Here is a 19,688-nt window from a genome sequence, read left to right as displayed (position 1 = left end):
GTAGGCGGGGGACACCCTGAACCGGTTGCCAGCCAATCGCAGGGCACATAGAGACAAACAACCATGTGCACTCGCACTCACACCTAGGGACAATTTGGAGTGCCCAATCGGCCTACCAAGCATGTTTTCCGACGTGGGAGGAAACCGGAGTGCCCGGAGAAAACCCACGCGGGCCCGGGGAGAACATGCAAACTCCACACAGGGAGGGCCGGAGGTGGAATCGAACCCGCACCCTCCTAACTGTGAGGCGGACGTGCTACCCAGCGCGTCACCGAGCCGACTTTTTTTTAATACCGGTATATATTTTTGTAAAATCTCACGTGCCCCCTGGAGTACCTCCATGTACCCCCAGGGGTACGTGTACCCCCATTTGAGAACCACTGCCCTAGGCCACAGTTCGATGATCGACTTTGTAGTCATGTCATCGGATTTGCGGCCGCATGTTTTGGACACTCGGGTGAAGAGAGGGGGGGAGTTGTCAACTGATCACCACCTGGTGGTGGGTTGGCTCCGATGGTGGGGGAAGATGCCGGTCCGACCTGGCAGACCCAAACGCTCTGTGAGGGTCTGCTGGGAACGTCTGGCAGAATCCCCTGTCAGGAAGAGCTTCAACTCCCACCTCCGGCAGAGCTTTTCCCACGTCCCGGGGGAGGCGGGGGACGTTGAGTCAGAGTGGACCATGTTCCGCGCCTCCATTGTTGAGGCGGCCGACCGGAGCTGTGGCCGTAAGGTCGTTGGTGCCTGTCGTGGCGGCAATCCCCGAACCCGCTGGTGGACACCGGCGGTAACGGATGCCGTCAAGCTGAAGAAGGAGTCCTATTGGGCCGTTTTGGCCTGCGAGACTCCGGACGCAGCTGACAAGTACCGGATGGCCAAGTGGAACGCGGCTTCGGCGGTTGCTGAGGCAAAAACCCGGGCGTGGGAGGAGTTTGGCGAAGCCACGGAGTATGACTTCCGGACGGCTTCGAGGAAATTCTGGTCCACCATCCGGCGTCTCAGGAGGGGGAAGCAGTGCACCGTCAACACTGTTTACAGTGGAGATGGCGTGTTGCTGACCTCGACTCGGGACGTCGTGAGTCAGTAGGGAGAATACTTCGAAGACCTCCTCAATTCCACCGACACGCCTTCCATTGTGGAAGCAGGGCCTGGAGACTCTGAGGCGGACTCTCCAATCTCTGGGGTCGAAGTCACTGAGGTAGTTAAAAAACTCTTCGGTGGCAAGGCCCCGGGGCTGGATGAGATCCGCCCGGAGTTCTTAAAGGCTCTGGATGTTGTGGGGCTGTCATGGCTGACACGCCTCTACAACATTGCGTGGACATCGGGGACGGTGCCTCTGGATTGGCAGACTGGGGTGGTGGTTCCCATCTTTAAGAGGGGGGACCGGAGGGTGTGTTCCAATCACACTCCTCAGCCTCCCTGGTAAGGTCTATTCAGGGGTGCTGGACAGGAGGGTCCGTCGGGAGGTCAAACCTCGGATTCAGGAGGAGCAGTGTGGCTTTCGTCCTGGCCGTGGAACAGTGGACCAGCTCTACACCCTCGGCAGGATCCTCGAGGCGGCATGGGAGTTCGCCCAACCAGTCCACATGTGTTTTGTGGACTTGGAGAAGGCGTTCAACCGTGTCCCTCGGGAGGTTCTGTGGAGGGTGCTTCGGGAGTACGGGGTGCCGAGCCAACTGATAAGGGCGGTTCGGTCCCTGTATCACCGATGCCAGAGTTTGGTCCGCATTTCCGGCAGTAAGTCGGATTCGTTCCCAGTGAGGGTTGGACTCCGCCAAGGCTGCCCTTTGTCACCGATTCTGTTCATAATTATTATGGACAGAATTTCTAGGCGCAGCTGAGGCGTTGAGGGTGTCCGGTTTGGGGACCTCAGCATCGCGTCTGTTAGAGTGGTTCTCACTCTAACCTATTTTGCAAGAACCACACGGGAGACAGTATGCCATTTTAAACACTTGCAAGTGGAGAGTCGTTTGTCGCTGTGCATACAGCGATGATCGAATAAGGTCTGACTTAGGCCTCTTGCATGAGCATTTTTATTGAGAGAAACAGGGTGGGGGTGTGAGTGGACAGGATGGGGGTGAAACCCCTGGCCTCTGATCAAATCATAGCAGGGGTTGTTTTACGATGTTGAGTAAACAAAACAACTTTGATTTCGTCCTCTGCAGCTGGTCAATCAGTTCAAAGGATCTTAGCACTTTGTTCTACTACTTTGTTAAGCCAGGACAACCTAGGTTAATTATTACGGGTTACATTCCAACATAATAATAGGATCAAACTAATCTATCAACCCTAACAGCGTCTCTGCTTTTTGCAGACAACGTGGTGCTGTTGGTTTCTTCAAGCCGTGATCTCCAGCTCTCACTGGAGCGGTTCGCAGCCGAGTGTGAAGCGGTCGGGATGAGGGTCAGCACCTCCAAATCCGAGTCCATGGTCCTCGGTCGGAAAAGGGTGGAATGCCCTCTCCGGATCGGGGATGAGATCCTGCCCCAAGTGGAGGAGTTCAAGTATCTTGGGGTCTTGTTCACGAGTGAGGGCAGGATGGAGCGCGAGATCGACAGGCGGATCAGTGCAGCGTCGGCAGTAATGCGGACTCTGTACCGGTCCGTCGTGGTAAAGAGAGAGCTGAGCCAAAAGGGAAAGCTCTCAATTTACCGGTCGATCTATGCTCCCACCCTCACCTATGGTCACGAGCTATGGGTCGTGACCGAAAGAACGAGATCCAGGATACAAGCGGCCGAAATGAGTTTTCTCCGCAGGGTGTCCGGGCTCTCCCTTAGAGATAAGGTGAGAAGCTCGGTCATCCGGGAGAGACTCGGAGTAGAGCCGCTGCTCGTCCACCTTGAGAGGAGCCAGATGAGGTGGCTCGGGCATCTCATCAGGATGCCTCCTGGACGCCTCCCTGGGGATGTGTTCCGGGCATGTCCCACCGGTAAGAGACCCCGGGGACGACCCAGGACGCGCTGGAGAGACTATGTCTCTCAGCTGGCCTGGGAACGCCTTGGGATCCCCGAGATGAGCTGGATGAAGTGGCTGGGGAGAGGGAAGTCTAGGAGTCCCTCATAAAGCTGCTGCCCCCGTGACCCGACCCTGGATAAGCGGAAGAAGATGGATGGATGGATGGATGGATGGTTAGGTCGATTAAGGTGATTTCTGTCTGCTATATTGGAGTCACTCACTATGCTTAACCTTGTTTCCACTCGTGAGGATTCAGATTCATGAATCCTTTTTAATTTTCCTTTGACTTTTTTTAATGCGACAAACAGGAATTGTATGATGATAACCATAGAACAAGAAATGGAACGTTTGGTAACAGGAATAGCAACACAAGAAAATAGGTGTGTTTATAAAATAATAAAATGATTATTAGTTAAAATATTGTTAAGCACTGTAACAACATGACCACAATAAAAATGTTTAAATATGATTTTGTAATAATTTGAAGTATAATCATAGTTACTACTATATAAATTAAAATAAGAAAATTAAAAACTACAATCAAATTATTTTCAATGTATCACAATTTGTTTGACGCGTTGAGTTCATTTGAACCATGTTATGCTCTTTTCATGGCTTTGTCACTCTGTATCCTCGCTCATGTCTTCATGGGGGAACATAAAGCAGAAGAGAAGGTTTTTAACGGACTTACCGCCTCACTCTTGTCCATCACTTTTATCACCGTCGGTACAGTCTCGTTGGGGCCTTTAATCCTGTTAGTAGTTGAGAAGCGGTGTGACGCTTTTTAGTTGTGAAATAACGCGCCACCATCCTCCAGGCTGCTTCTTCTTCCCCTCTCTGTGGAGATGTAGGAAGAGAGCTTCTTATGTGCCTAGCAGGTGGGCTGGAGACACATCAAAGCTCTCGCTACATGTGGAATGTCACCTTCAAGTGTCTGGATAGATGCTTGACAAGTCCTGCCAGACATCGACCAATTAAGGAGCGAAAAGCAGGACATGTCTGAGCAAAGGTCAGAGGGTTCAAAATCCTTTCATTACAGTACGTGGTTGTTTTTCTCTCTGGCGACATTGACCTTGACTTCTTACCTTGAAGAAAACATTTTTACATTTTAATTTATAAGATTTTTTTTTCCACTCATAATTTTAATAATTACATACTTGTGGAAATTTCGTTTTTGAAAATAAAAAAAATTGAACCGCACATTTTTTTTAAATTGTACATGTACACACATGCACATCGAAACACATTTATGTGCACATACACACATTCACACATTTTCATGGTCAGATCAATTAAGAGATTGCAAGGACAAGATGGAGGGTGAGGTGCAGTGTAGGATATCAAATGTATGGCTAATGCATTCTGTGCAGAATATGAGCTTCACCATCGAGGGAATTATCGACAAATTTTGTGAAGGGGGGTAGGGAGCTGATGATATCTTTAACCTCCCGCCTCCCATTTCCTTCCTCCACTGTACTGTGATACCCACATCCTCCTTGCAATGAACATCAGATGTTGAATTTCTTATCTTGGCCTCTAAATGAATATTTCTCAACAAGCCTAAAAAAATGGCATTACTCTAGGAAATGGCTGATGCTGCCCTTATTTGGCCATGAGCATGCGTCATCATTAGAGCGGTCACACTTGATAGTAGCTGTAAAAGGTACGAGTGCAATTTCACTATCAATTCCACTCCCAAGTGCTTCCTCCCCCATCTTTACTCTCACCTTGTCCTTGCCCCACTGTAATGAAGACACCACGCCTGCCACTGGGATTCATGTTATTGATTCTTCCAGTTTCACTAGTCTACACCTACAATGTACTATGGATGGATGGATGGACAGACGGATGGAGTAGTATAGACAGAAGTGAACATCCAAACTCCCCAATGCCTCACCTTGTATCGGATCTACTGTGCTCAAAAAGTATTGATTTCTTACCCTGACAAAGGAACAGAGGGGGGCTCATATGATCACATGGATTACACACAAGCACAGACGCACATTCGCACTCATATCAAATCCCCATCTCAAAGAAGAGCCGAAGCCCCTCCACCTCCTGTACACACATGCGCACACACACTCACACACACACTTTCATGTCTGAGGAAAAATGGCCAGTACAATGTACAAATCCATCTAGGCGATTGGTGTGTGTGTATGTGTGTGTGTGTGTGTGTGTGTGTGTGTGTGTGTGTGTGTGTGTGTGTGTGTGTGTGTGTGTGTGTGTGTGTGTGTGCGTGTGTGTGTGCTGACTGTGAGATTTGAGGTGTAATGAATACATTGTCTGGGCTTGTGGGGGCTGCTCTGTATTCAGCTCAAGCATATCCCAGCTCCTTGATAAAAATGCATTACTGGCACGGCTACGTGGGGGGTTTACTGTGTAGGTCTGTATATGGAGTTTGTGTGTTTTTAATATTAATAATAATATTTTGCTGCATGAGTGCCCAACTGTAATAAATGGAGCCCTCCGGAAAAATCATTGGAGATGTAATTGCTTCCACGTCCACTTGTCACTGGGGTTTTGATGTTTAATTACACTAGGCCTTCACTGGAGTAAAAAAAAAAAGACAAGCAAACAAAACCCAGTACAGTACGCCGTGTTTGCATTGCACAACATTCTTTTCTCTCTCTCTCTCTCTTTCCAGGAATACTGCAATAAGAAATGTTTATCCGCTCGACAGCGCTACTATTTATATTACGTTTATTTTGTTGAAACATATTTAATAGTTCAATTATATGAAATATAAATATTTTTATTTTATATGCCTTTAATTGTTTATTAGTACATATTTATTTAATTAATTATGATTTTATTGTTATTTTTTAATTCTATATTTATTCTATATTTCATAATGTGTTAAAAATGAACGTTTATATGTAGCATAATATGGAAGTGTCACACAAACAACAAACGATACGCTCATTCGTCACCACCTGAGTCCTTCAACACGATACGTGCGTGCACGCACACGTACACACATATTACATATAAGCACTGAAGTCTGTGCACTGAGCTGCTTATTGGAGCATGATGTCACACCAGAGGACGCAAATAAACACTTGAAATTTAACATGGATGAGGAAGTGCATAACATGTTAACTTTAATTTGGTCGTGTGCCGCTCTCACAAATAATTAACAAAGCCCCTGTAAAAACGAAAATGTCGTGTTTAAAAATGTATTTGCGGCCATGCTGTTCCACTCCAGTCCTACAGGGTTTGCTAGTGATCACACACACTGTGACCTCCTCAAGCAGCCTGAGGTGCTCACTTACAGTCATTGCTAATTGCACTAGTTGGTATTTTAACACGAAATGGCATCACCCCCTTGTTGCAAACCTCGCGGGCACTTGGTACTCCGCTTGTGCAGTGAGTCAGGAAATGTGTGTCATTTCTTCCGGGCCACATAAATGAATGATGTCGTCCACCACCGCCATCGGCGACAATCTGCAACAACTGCAAATTCGGCTCATCTGAGCCAAACGACTAACAGAAAACACATTGGGAGCAAATGTCTATTTTTAGCATCAATCGTACTAGTGAACTGTAACCAAAATCTTGCAACATAAACCTTTAAAAAATTTAGTTTGAATCACTCACAAATTTTCATTATTCATAGTCAGGCTTTGCTCCCTAATCCCTGAGTCCTCTTTGTAGTTCCAAAATTTAGAGCACTCCTATTTGTTTCCTGCTAATTTGCCAACATACTTAGTAAATATAGTCAAGCAAAATAATATTAGCTTGTTCCTGTTTACTGTGATTATAAATGACACTTTTCATCATTGGTCTGAATTGGTGCTGGAGAGACTCATTGAGAAGCTAAATTTAGCAACGTTGCGTGTGTGTATGGGGTGACTGTGTGTGTTCCTGCGAATGTGTATCTACAACGCATTCCTATATCAGTCCTTGTGTGTGGGTTGTGGAATCAGTGGCCCCCTTGGGGGTCTCGTCACAGACTGTCCAACTGGTTTTAGTGGGCAGTTGCTCCTGGGCGTCTCAGAATAACACAGTGGTGGTTGTTTGTAGCAGACGGAGCCCCATGTTGTTGACCCCTGGAAGGGATCGTAACATGATTTCACATTCATTATTATCACGATTTGCTATAATTTACTTGGTACTTGCTTTGGCCAATGAGACCATTCATTGTGGGCCAGCAGACCAAAAGATTAGTTACAATACAGGCTTTGTAATTGATTATTTGCACATCCATCCATTTTCTGTACCGCTTATACTCACGAGGGTTGTTGCTAACCGTTAATTTTTTTTTCCAATCTATGGACAAGAAATCAAAGAACGCTTTAGAAAATGTTGAGAAAGTGTTGTGGTTAGGTGAAATTAAGGTTGAGCTAACTCAACTTGCTGTTTGGAAGAGCCATTGAACGCCATTATTAGAAATTGGGCAAATTAAATTATTTGCCCAATATACTTTTCAGTCATACTGCCACCCACTGGCCCGGCATGCAAATTGCAGCTCAAGCAACACCCTCTTCTTTACTCAGCCGCACCTTTTTGTTCACATTATATTTTAGCTAATGCAAATCTGTCAAGCGTGTAAATGCACTTATGCATTCAAGCTTGCACGTTAGTAGTCAATTTCCACACGCTAACGTTCTCCCCTGTATCAGCGATTCAAAAAGCTCTAACTGCGTGCAGACATGCAGCATAAAAGCAGTCCCCATAAAAGTTTAATGTGTTTGTCAATATGTTATGAAAGAGCTTCACTGCCCAAGCAATACTTTTCTTCACTCCTCAAATAAATCAAGAAAAGATGGAGAAGTGACTTTTTCTAAGTCAGTCTTTTACCAACACACATGGGTTGGTCACCAGAAGGGCTTTGCAATGACATTTTGGTTGGGGGTGCTCATACTGTAGCGCCCTTTAATTGCCAAGCCACAAGCAGCTGCAAGTGCTTTGAGCTTCCAAATGCACGTTTCATTTTGGGACATGTTTTTAGGGGAGGGATTTAATCACAGGGTACTTTTACTGTATCTTACATCTACATTGGTTTTGTCTCATTTGTATGCTTCATTGGCCCTAACCACTGTCTTGAAGTCACAATCAAACCTATTAGGGTGAAGCTTGTATCTGTGCAGGTGTCTTTTGTTATTTATGACACCATCTTTGGCCTGCAACAACTCTCAACTGATTCAAACAATTCCAGTATGAGAATCTCATTCGGAGCATTTATATTGCATGTTTCATTTCGACCCATGATGAACTTGAATAAGCACTAAGATGAGCACTAAGTCAGCAGAATGAAAACATGCCAAAAGCTTGCCCTTAAATGGACTCAGCCAATCAGTGTGGACATTTTAATTCCAACTAACTACATATCTTCTGCCAAAGTTTTGATTTTTAAAAAAAGCCTCTGCAGCCTCTTCTGCCACACTACTGCGCAGTATCTCCAGGACCTCATTTAGCTGTGACGCACAAGCTCACACACACACACACGCGCACACACACGAGAACTACACTGCTGTTCATCCTCAGGGGAAGTGCTGAGTGTCTCATCTTATCCCATCACACTCCTACTTCTCCTCCTCTTCCTCGGCCTAAAACGAAGAGCAGTGATGTTTTGACTTTCTCGTCCCACTGATGCTTCCTAAAACGTAGCGGAAAGGAGAGATATGTTTGAAGAAAACAAAATGGGTCATCCAAGGCTGACAACAATATATGTTTCAGTCAAGTAATACAGCAGAAGATGATGTCTGGTGTCTGTGGAAATGGTGTCACGTTTTCCAAAAGTCGAGAATGGATGATGTTCGAGTATATTGCATTCATTAAAGTGTGCATATGCTGCATGCAGTTTTCATTTTCGCGCAAGCTTCCAGGAAATATTAAAACCCAATGTTGCAGTTTGCCAACTCAGCTGTCCTAATTTAGTCCATCTGAATTAGCATGAAAGTACATTTTAATTCATTCGCCTCAGATATTATTTAAAATTCTCGGGGGATGATGATTAGCTGACCTGGTGAGGAAAGATAGGAAGTCGAAGCAGATTCGCGCTGAAACTGAGTATAGGCATCAAGTCACGCATTTCACATTCATTTAATTCTTCAGGTATTATGATTACAGGGATGCTGTCTAAAGCGAGAAACTTGGCCTGTAATGATAAAATGGCAGATAAAAATTCTTCGTCCATGAAAAACTGATTCAATCATCCTAAATGTGTGATGTCAAGGATGATGAATGGAGTCAAAGATGACTTGTGTTGAGGAACGGGATGAGGCGTTAAATAACAGTGCGTGTAAATTTGTGTGTGTGTGTGGGGGGGGGGATCGAAAGTGGAGATTTGTTTTTAATCTGGATTAATGATGGCAAGCAGCCCCCATTTTGGACCACTCTTATGATTTAATGAAAACCACGGCAAGGACATTGGCACCCTGTGGCGACCACGATGTGTGTGCATTTGTGTGTGTGTGTGTGTGTGTGTGTGTGTGTTAGCCTATTTCATAAGAGCAACACTCTACAGAGATAGTCATGCCACATAATTCAGTGAAGAGGGAACTGAAGAGCTTCATGACAATTCATGCGGTGGTTAGCCAGTAAGTGTCTGTTATATCACGGCAGTCATATCAGACAATTCATCCAAACGTCAACACTACAATTTTTACATTTTTACCACCCAGCAAGTAAGCTGTAACCAAATTCCTGGCATTGGGCTGATGTTTACTGAACTGAACTGTACGACCAAAATAAAGCATCTAATTATATTTTGTAATGCAAGTTCTACATTATCTAATACTTCGAAAGTGCACACGCACACAATTCAACAACATGGTGACCTATTTTACAAAGCAGGGGGGCTGTCAGAGGCAACATCTGCACAAACTGCTGCTGCTTCCCAACACTTTTGTTCAGACACTGCAGCAATGGCAGCGTTATTAATGCATTTTGCCTGCATAGCACAATGCAGTGGCATTAATATTGTCCCATGCGGCATATTTGACTGTGTTCATCGCTGTGTACATCAGCAGAACAAGTGTGTGAGACTGGATCACCGGCCAGATGTTAAATCCAGCAGTAATTCGCCCCAGTTTTAACTCTTTATCTCGTGCGCCAATCTGGTTTTGTTGAGTGGGTTTAGGAAGAATATATATACAGTATGTGTGTGTGTGTGTGTGTGTGTTTGTGTGTGAGCAGCTGCTAGCTAGCGCTAAGCTAATATGGATATTTTTGTCTCTTGTCTGGCCTCCAAGTTTGCAAACTCCCTTGCTATGAGTGTGAGCTTAATTTAATGCTCATTTGAAGGTAGCGCACTTTTGCAGTTTCCAATTAGCGTTGTTTTTGCGCGGTTACGGTCAACAGTCATCATTATTGTTTTTATTAGTTTGTTGCTAACTCTGTGAATATGCAATGACCCATTCTGACCCGAATCTGAAAAGTGTAATTTGACGTTAAATATAATGGACAATTTTAATGCTTCTCTGTTGAAGTCACTACAGATTCCTACATGTGTATATATAGTTGGTGCGTCTGTAGCAGGGCTTCACTATATAAACAGGGCTACACAATCCTGATTATCGCATGTACACACAAATCCTATCGCCCAGGAGTGTTGGTGGGGTCTGGGTGGTGTTTATGTGCAATGCTTCAGCATGCCGCCATTGAAGAGCTCTCATGTTACCTGTGGGAAAAAAATCAATGCTGAGTGATGATGATTCCTTACTTCTTCTCCTTAGTCTTCATGCTGACCGATTATAAAAAGTGAAACGCGAGCGCATTCCAGCATCGGGGTCAAGGCGGAGCTGGTGTGGCCACACAGCTGAAGGATCATTGAAAGATGAGTGGCGTGGTTTGGGGGAAAATGAGAGCGTGCACGACTTTATAGCGCAATATACGGGCATGCATTGCGTAATCACCCTCCCAAGGAACATATTTATATTTTATCTTCCTTGTAAGTTCTGTAACAAGACACATTATTACCGTTTTATGTCAGAGATGATGAATAGTTCGATTTCTGTCTTTTCTGCACTATTTTGTGAATACTTGAGCTATTTTCAGCGTTTTTGGATGTGAAATTTTTTGGTGGGTGCATATTGTTTTGCTCCTTCACCTGCAACATATTTACGACACCCCCGTTTTATCAAGTGGACAATATTGGCGCTATTAGAACTTTATTTATTGTTTTTTTTTTGTTACAACATTTTCTATTACGTTTTATGTACGGCAGTTTAAGATGTAATCCTATATGCATAGTAGTTTATGTGCAAAAATTTGAGTCTTGGCCTGTGTGAGAGCGACAGCTGACAAGTCGAGGCTGGAAGGGGAGGAGGGGTAAGGAAGGCGGGGGGGCTCAATGTCCAGACAGTCCGCTGTTGGGATCCCGGGGGAAACTGAATTAGATGAGACGACGGCACTACTCTTGCAGCTGTTGGTCTCGCTCTTCAACACATGCACACCCATGCAAACTCCTTTTTCCGTCTGGTCACAGTTATTATCTACAAGAAAAATAAAAAATGTTCTTGGCAAAACTAGAATTGGGAGATTGCAGATTGGCAGAATGCTCTCGCTTGTTGGTATATTTTGTATAAATAAACATGACAAAAGAAATTTAAAGGCAAAGAAAAAAAGGTCATCTTTGCTCTATTATGTTGGAATCGTCCCAAAAATGGATGGCATGCCGCTGGCTGATTAAATGTAGAGCCTCAGGACATTCGTATTTAATAACGAATTGTGTGCGTGTGGAAGCAATGGAAGAGAAGGAAAACAAGGAAAGGCCATTTTTGCGGTTTGATATTGAAGTGCTTGGTATGCTGCTGTTAGGAAGGAGATCAAGATGGAAATGACATGTGTGCGTAAAGTATGTTAATAACATCAACTCTGCTTCATCTCTACTACTGCAAGAAGCAAAGCTTTGTTTGCATGAATCCATTTTGACAACCGTATATGATATCATCAGAGTGGAGCCAAGAGAAATTCGTGACAAAGCCAAATCTTTTTTTTTTTTGCCCTGGAGGCACACAGAAGCTTTCGCACAGTCTTGTTTTACTTACTTATTGAAGATGCTGTCTGGATCCTGTTCCATATTTAGAAATCAATTCAGAGCGGAGCCGACGAATCGGCTCAGTCAACTTTTTAGATAATAATAGTACATCGTTTGTATCACTTTTAATTAATAGCTGTATGTATCCCGTGTCTTTACACGTCAGCTCTCAATTTGCAGTCTGTGTTCCGACATTGTCATATTGTTTGTTCCCAATTTATTTATAGTACAAAGTTGCCACACACAACCTAAAAAGTGATGCACAACACTACTCTGTTTTTTTTCAAGTTTATTTAGAGTATACAAAAAGTCAAGCGACAAGTCTACAAAACACATAACATATTTATCACTCATAAAAAAGCGAAACATCAAAAACAAAAACTGTACCCACGACATCCGCATAGAGTGAGTGAGGCCATTTTGCAAAATGTGTGTGACCTGGATCGTGAGACTGCACCATATGGATCAACTGGCCAAGAGACTGCAGAAGAGCCGAGGCCTAATCCCCGATGGCTCCTTTTGATTGGTCAGTTTGAATCTTTTTGTTTTTTAAAAATATGCCATTTATAAGATTGCCCTATTATCAGTGGTCCAAGTGTAGGTAACATGTATATAAGACATTTCAGAATTTTTGCAAATATATTTAGGTCCAGTCTTATTCTCTACACAATGTCCTGATAGCAGATGGCAATCAGTGCGATGTTGTGCCATGCTCGACCCCCCCCCCCCCCCCCCCCTCCATTCTGCCAGTGGCCCATTTGGACTGACAGTTAACTCAGTGTGTGCACACAAAAAGAAGAGTCATTAACAATATGTGACATGACAGCTGGCAAAAAGAAAACAGCGCTACAAATTTAACTGAAGTGAACTAGTCATGCACTATTTTGCTTTCGTTCCCTGCTGGGCCCAGATGATGCAATGATGGGATGGTCCAAAAATGGATGGTCCACTCAGTAACCTGGTTGTAATTACAGCCTCATGTCAAAAAAAACTTTTTTCAAGTTTTATCGTCCCATGTGATGTATTAATGGTTGGTGACACTGTGGCTCACTTTTGAGAGAAGACCTTGGAAAGAGATTGCAAGCAGTTAGAAAACCCAAAGTGTTTAAGATGTGAGCATATAGTCACATGCTGCTCAAGTGTGTAGGAAAACTCTTTAAGGTACCATTTTCTGAGTTAGTCAGATCCAGTCCGACTTCCTGAAACAAGTGAAAACATTTGGGATTGTTTTGAACATTTCAATGATTGTATACAAAAGACACGGTTTCCGATTGTCAGACAAAACCCGATCACCAGGATCGCAGGTGTGAAGTTCATGTTTTGGAAAACAGTCATTCAATCAGCCTGCACCCGCTACCGGGCCAACATGGTGCCAGCCATCAGACCCATACAGCTGTGTTGTAGTCAAACAAGGGCTGCATTTTCCGCAGTTCTACCCTCTGGCGGTCTTCCGATCCAAGTAAATCCCCGCAAATGGCTTCTCGTGGAACTGCTGGAAGTTGATTTGGCTACTCGGATACGTTTCCGACCGCCCTTTACTTTGCTGTCCGTTGGCCCAGAAAGGCAGGTAGAAGCTGCCTTTTGAGCTTTTTGGAGCTGCTTTTTTGGGCCTTTTAACCAGGTCGCCTTCTGAGATCTCCGGTGCCATCCAGCCGGGCTTCTCCTTGAGCAACTTGTCCCGGTCGGGACGGACGCCTCGGAGGAATTTCTTGAAGATGTTGGTCGTGAGTGAGAACTTTCGGCAGATCTCCTGTGATCGGCTGAGGCGTAAGGGGTGAGCCAGGGTGTCCGCTCTGTCTCCGCCCCCCTCTGCCACCCTTGCCTCCCTCTTCTTTTCTTCTTCCCCGCCTTCTTCGGGTTCTATTTCTGGCAAGTCCAGCCAGTTGCCTACGAGGTCGGCGAAGACATTGTCACCGAGTACTAATGGCTGGCGATTGCGGCTTTGGTTCATGAGCGACGAAGTCCAGTCGCCAGCATCGTCCGTGCTGTCCTGAGAGTAGTCATTGTCCAAGGATGGACCTTCTCTGGAGAGGCTGTATAGGATGCCTGGCAGATCCACCGGTTGGTTGCACTTGGGAGGATGCATGTAGGGCTCAGGTGGAGGGTTCCCTACCGCGGGTCCATAGAAATCCACCTGCGGTGCTTCATAACCTGACCATCTCCGCGGTACAGCCTCCAGGTCTCCTTCTTCGCTTCTTTCCATCTCCAGACTAGAACTAGACGAGGACAAGGTCCCTTCACTGTATCTGCTTTGTGACAACTCCGTAGAAGGCTCTGGACTTGGGCTGGGGTCGTTGGACAAGCACAACCTGGGATCTGCGTCTGAAGCACTCATCGACATTGTGTCAGAAACTGTCACGTCCTGCAGATGTCTCCGTCCTCGAGCTGATAGGTTGAGGTTGTCTAGAGCGGTCTGGACCTGAAGGAGCTTGAGTTCTTGGAGCGCACCCATCATGGAATTCATCTGAGCATGGAGACCATCTCCCGCTTCCTTCATAGACACCTGGAGAGTGAAGAGAGTAATGACAAATCAGAAGATGTCCAAACCTGAGCCACCAGCCGTTCCTCTTTTTAATCCAATTACAACAGCATGAATTGACAGAATGAAATATGACAGAAGGTCTACAGGCTGTTTTGGCTGAACGTTCGCATTGACCCATATGGCTGGCAGTCAAGAGTGAATTCAACCCATGACAGCTGCAAAACAGACAGGCTTTGCTCTTTACTTTCATTCGGCCTTTACTTACCAAAACCACGACAATACTGTAGCTGTAATGTAAGCTCCACCCATAAATCCCTCACGGCATTAATAAATAAGTTAAAACGTAATCTTGCATTATTTAAAATATATATATTGAATGCATTAATATAATGTATTAAGTAAGATTACATTTCATTTATTACAAAATTAATGTTTTATAAATTCAGCCCATCCCAGCAGTCTTTTTTCCCCCTGAACTGGTTGGACACTAATTTGTTTTTCACGCCTACTTTTTTGCCGGCTGCTGCTATAATCATACTCGTCATCTTCCTCCCCCTCCTCCTCTTTGCTTTCGCCTCTCATCTGTTCTCAAGGCTGACTCATGTGATCCAATATCTTGACTCGAAGGCACACATACAGACAAAATCTCCAGTGGCCAAGTTCTGAATCATTTGCCCTCTCTGACCCACTTTGTGATCACCAGCATCACAAGAACATTTAATGGGCATTGTATATCTGATACATAAGCATGAGTGAACTTGGAAAAACATAGCTTAGCCAACTACTCAACAACATAGTCAAACCAAAATAGCTAACTTTCTATTCAATTTCAGATCTAGGTATTTGAGACTTTTTCATGCATCTTGTTACAATCGGCATTTCTTCACAATTTTCCAAAAAATTGGATTTTGCAAACAAAACAAAAATACCTGACTTCCTGTTCTATTAGACACCCCCAAAAGACAAATGATTTATCGCAAGAATACCAACTATTCGAGTATTTCTAATGATAAACAACAAGATACCAATGAAACACCATTCATTCTTACCGTTGATGTGTCAGTCTGTCACTGTCACCAACTCACCAACCCTCGTGTATGGATGCATATATATATGTACTGTAGCTGTCTCACAAGGGGGGGAGGGCAACCAATCAGAGCTGCAAGTCATGACTAATCCCCTAACTGTGTGAGGGACGGGGGTCACTCGGGCGTAAACGGGGTGACAAGTCTGCCAGTGAGAGTCGGTGGAGTGAGATTGAGGGGGTCCTCGGCCATATGTTTACATGGTAATGAATGAGAGTCCATGGCTTCAATTATAAATGATTACATATGGAAGATCGAAAAGGTCTGTCATATGTGACACCTCTTGTAAGCCCTGTGAGAGGACGACATGTTGCATAAGGTTTGTAATGTGGGAATACCCACAAATGTGATGTTTCTAAATTGAATTGTTGCCATGAGAAAACAGCGCCTGGCTAAAAAATAATAAAAATATAATAATGGAAAGCATTAAAAAAGATATTTCGAAATGCAATGTTAAAATCTTGATTGTTATAGGGTTTACAATAATGAGCACAAGATAAAAAAAATAAAAAAATGCATTTAAAAAATAAAAACAAATTCACATAAAAATGTGATTAAATTGAAATTGTAATTAGAACTTTTGAGAATGTGAAAATACAAATATTTGTAGGAGGTGGACACACAGACCTATTTTTGGTTTTCAGAGCCAACATTAATAATTGATATTCCACCACAAAGTAAAGCCCCATTATCCCACATGTTAGCAAAGTTGCGGTTGTAGCGAGTGGCCCAAATATGTCAGCCTCTTCAACCTTTAGCCGCCTGGCATTTATTTGCTTTAAAAAGACTTGAAAGTAAAGCGCAGATGTTTTCGTCTTGTTTAAGAGGCGCCGACAGCTCGAGAAGCTCGTTAGGAAACGTCCGTCCGTTCCGGTTTAAAGGAAAACCGAGGCCGCGGGGAACCAGTTTACTGCCCTGGTGAACATCTTGCATCATCAGTCTGCCCTTGTGATGTTCAGACGAGATAAAACCTGCTTGCGTGGAGACTTGGCAGGATTTCAATAAACTTTGCGTGATTGTTGATTTTAAAGCCCAACTGATGCATGACGACTAATTATAGTATTATAGCAGTATAGAGTGGCTATAAAAGTCTACACAAAGCTTTTCAGATGTCACCATTTAACAATATATATATTATTGAGACTAGGATAAACGTTTTGCAATTTTATGACAAACAAGCTGCGCAATAACCATTGATATTTTTGGTTGCACAAGTGTGCACACCTACTATACTATAGCAGGGGTTCAGAAGTTATCGCATCCATCCAAACATGTAAAATGCAAGTCAGCACACATCTGTCACCATTTTAAAAAGCCTCTGATTAACCCAGGGGTGTCAAACTCAATTTTTTCGCGGGCCGCATTGTAGTCATAGCTTCTTTCGGAGGGCCATTATGACTGTCAACCCAGGGTTAGGGTTTCAAAGAAGGGTTTCATACTAGAGTTAGGGTTTCAAAGTAGGGTTTAAAGCTAGGGTTAGGGTTTCAAACATGGTTTAAAGCTATGGTTAAGGTTTCAAACTAGGATTAGGGTTTCAAAGTAGGGTTTCATACAAGAGTTAGGGTTTCAAAGTAGGGTTTCATACTAGAGTTAGGGTTTCAAAGTAGTGTTTAAAGCTAGGGTTATGGCTTCAAAATAGGGTTTCATACTAGGGTTAGGGTTTCAAAGAAGGGTTTAAAGTTAGGGTTACGGTTTCAAAGTATGGTTTAAAGCTAGGGTTACAGTTTCAAAGTAGGGTTTAAAGCTAGTGTTATCTGGCCCCCTGGGCCTTGAGTTTGACACCTGTGGATTAACCCCACATAAAGTTCAGCTGTTCATGTGTGTTTTTACTTTTATATTCTAATAATTAAAATGGATGAAATGTACCATATTTATCTTTCCATTGTTTCCATTAATTCTTATAGACAATTTAAAAATTTAAAATCACAAGTTAATATATTGATATTTGAGTTATAATGATTGATAATTGATTGTTGAGTTGTCAACAATACAAACTCACTGTCATTTACATGTCCAGACATGTCCACCGTGAATGGTGCGAGTCAGTTAAATGAGTTCTTCTCTTCTATATTTATCTACTACGAATGCACAAGCCACACTTTTGTGGCTCTCACGCAAAAGGCTTGTTGTTTGTTTGGTGGGTGGTAGGGGGCTTTATAACGTTGAGGTTATCGGACCCCTTCCTGTCCCTCCAGCCGGCTCATTAAAAATGAATAGTGCTGTGTGTGCGTGTGTGTGTATCTGTGTGTGTGTATGTGTGTGTGTGTCTCAAGGGCACAGGAATGGAAGCTTCTGTGGAGCACATACACAGAGGGTGTTTCTATATGGAAGGAGGTTAACATCAACAGGCTAATAAAAGTGTGAAGCAAATAACAGCAACGCTCTCGTCTTTAACAAGCGAAGCTTGTTTAAGGCCTCGCGGTGAAGTTTACATGGATAAATATGAAAACAGACTTCTATGTGGACATGTTTTGAACTTGATAGTGAGCCCCAGCAGTTTGAAAAGTTGGTGCGTGACCTGCTGTCACCCCGCAGAGCAAGTGTTCACACTTTAATAGCTTGTCAACGCTCAGGCCACCTGATGGTCCTTTTTAAGTGTATCACATAGTCACAGTATACACATGTCATGCTTGCACTGATTAGCAAGCCATTTTTAAAAAAAAAACATTTTTAAAAAACATCTTATTTGGCACCACATGTTTGTCAGACATCCATCCATTTTCTGTAGTTCCTCATCAATAAATACTAACTTTATCCCAGTTCACTTTTGGTGAGGGGAGCTGGATTCACCCTTTTAATCACAATGACCAATATTAAAATACTGAAATATAGTATAGTTTAAATATACCGCTTTGTCACGCAAAACTCATCGGATCCATTTTAACTTGATTTCTGTTATGGGAATTTCCCCACATATCAGGAATAAGGTAAATAAATAACAATGAAGTAAATAAGAGTGTACAATAAGTTCAAGAAAAAAATAGAATATGAAGACATTCTGTGAATGTTTTTATATACATTCATACGAAACCTAAAACAAAACAAATATAATCCGTAGTAATAATGGAACGGTGGCTAGAAAACAGTGTGAAATTATTGCTTGGATGTCGCATGTGCACGCTCGCGCACGCGAAAATCCATTCGTGCGTCACGCCAGTGCCAATACATGTAGGTCAAATATTACACATCTGTTCACATGAATGAAAGCATTCATCGTCAGAATTATTATAATTGAATGCGTCATTTGCGCACGTACACAGGATAAACGCATAAAAAAGCAACACTTACCAGCTCCTGTTTCAATCTACGCAGACAAACGTCCATACTCCTCTTCTTTGACATCTCTGAATTGAATTAAAAAAAAACGCAAATTGTCACGCAACTCGTCGCATCATGTTTGTGGCACACTGAGAATAAATTTGCTCTGATGCAGCAGCGTGGGGAGACCAAAAGGCAAGTCTGTGAAATCTTCGCTTCTTGTGACGCCAAACGAGTGACGATCGAAGTGCGTCTCTGCGTGTGTGCGTGTGTGCGTGCGTCCATTCAAGAGGGAGCCCTTTTTACGCTTACATTGCTTATCCAATCCTGAGCCATCCTCGTGGGCGTGGAATTGTTCTCATGAGTAACCACGAGGTAAAATAAAACGTGTTTATTTTTATGTCGGTGTACGTAGTGTACAGTATATATGTTTGTGTTTGTTTTTATTTCACACGAATATTTTCCATAAAAAAGAAAAGAAAAAAAAGCATTTAATCATATTTAGCCACTCCAATACAAAACAAAAATTCATATTGAGTCACACTTTTTTTTTAATTTGATGTACAGTACATCAGTCTGAGTTAATTATCTCTAACCACGTCAACATATTGTTTTAGCAGACATATTTACACAGTAGGTCAGTATTGATATGAAATTGTAACACTAGTTCTTATTATGATAGTGTGGATAGAGCCTGCAGCTGCTGTTGGTGCGTGCCCTCGCTTCCGCTCAGCTGTCACGACACAAAGGAAACAGGAAACGCACAAACACGTACGTGAGCGTGCATGCACGCACACAGACACTATTTGCTAGTCACTGCAGTCGACATAATGTGAGATATAAAAAAAAAACTAAAAATAAATTCGTTGTCCTGGCAACATGGTGTTTTTGTGTGCCTCACAACTCTGAAGTTTGGATTAGTATC

The 19,688-nt window shown here is 43.4% G+C and overlaps 1 protein-coding gene and 1 long non-coding RNA gene across 4 annotated transcripts; both read right to left on the bottom strand.

Moving 5' to 3' along the window:
• Window positions 1–6,046: 6,046 nt before the first annotated feature.
• On the bottom strand, window positions 6,047–10,739 carry LOC119122985. The gene is made up of 3 exons (XR_005097983.1): window positions 10,622–10,739; window positions 8,414–8,554; window positions 6,047–7,004 (listed from the first exon to the last, which is right to left on the bottom strand). It is a non-coding gene; the product is annotated as an uncharacterized LOC119122985 (long non-coding RNA).
• Window positions 10,740–12,215: 1,476 nt separating this feature from the next.
• On the bottom strand, window positions 12,216–19,065 carry inka2 (inka box actin regulator 2). 3 transcript variants are annotated; one of them, XR_005098002.1, is made up of 3 exons: window positions 18,794–19,065; window positions 13,104–14,441; window positions 12,216–13,003 (listed from the first exon to the last, which is right to left on the bottom strand). XR_005098002.1 is itself a non-coding variant. In XM_037251947.1 (2 exons), exons 1-2 carry the CDS (start codon window positions 18,845–18,847, stop codon window positions 13,371–13,373), a joined length of 1,125 nt encoding a protein of 374 aa, XP_037107842.1. In that variant the 5' UTR covers window positions 18,848–19,065; the 3' UTR covers window positions 12,216–13,370. The 3 variants fall into 3 exon arrangements, 2 of the variants coding, with proteins under 2 accessions (XP_037107842.1, XP_037107843.1); XM_037251947.1 differs by having other exon boundaries at window positions 12,216–14,441; XM_037251948.1 differs by lacking the exon at window positions 18,794–19,065 and adding an exon at window positions 15,470–15,510 and having other exon boundaries at window positions 12,216–14,441.
• Window positions 19,066–19,688: the final 623 nt, after the last annotated feature.

This window comes from Syngnathus acus, chromosome 5 (assembly GCF_901709675.1).
Source record: "Syngnathus acus chromosome 5, fSynAcu1.2, whole genome shotgun sequence".
Lineage (NCBI taxonomy): Eukaryota > Metazoa > Chordata > Actinopteri > Syngnathiformes > Syngnathidae > Syngnathus > Syngnathus acus.
This window is presented reverse-complemented; position numbering and strand designations above follow the sequence as displayed.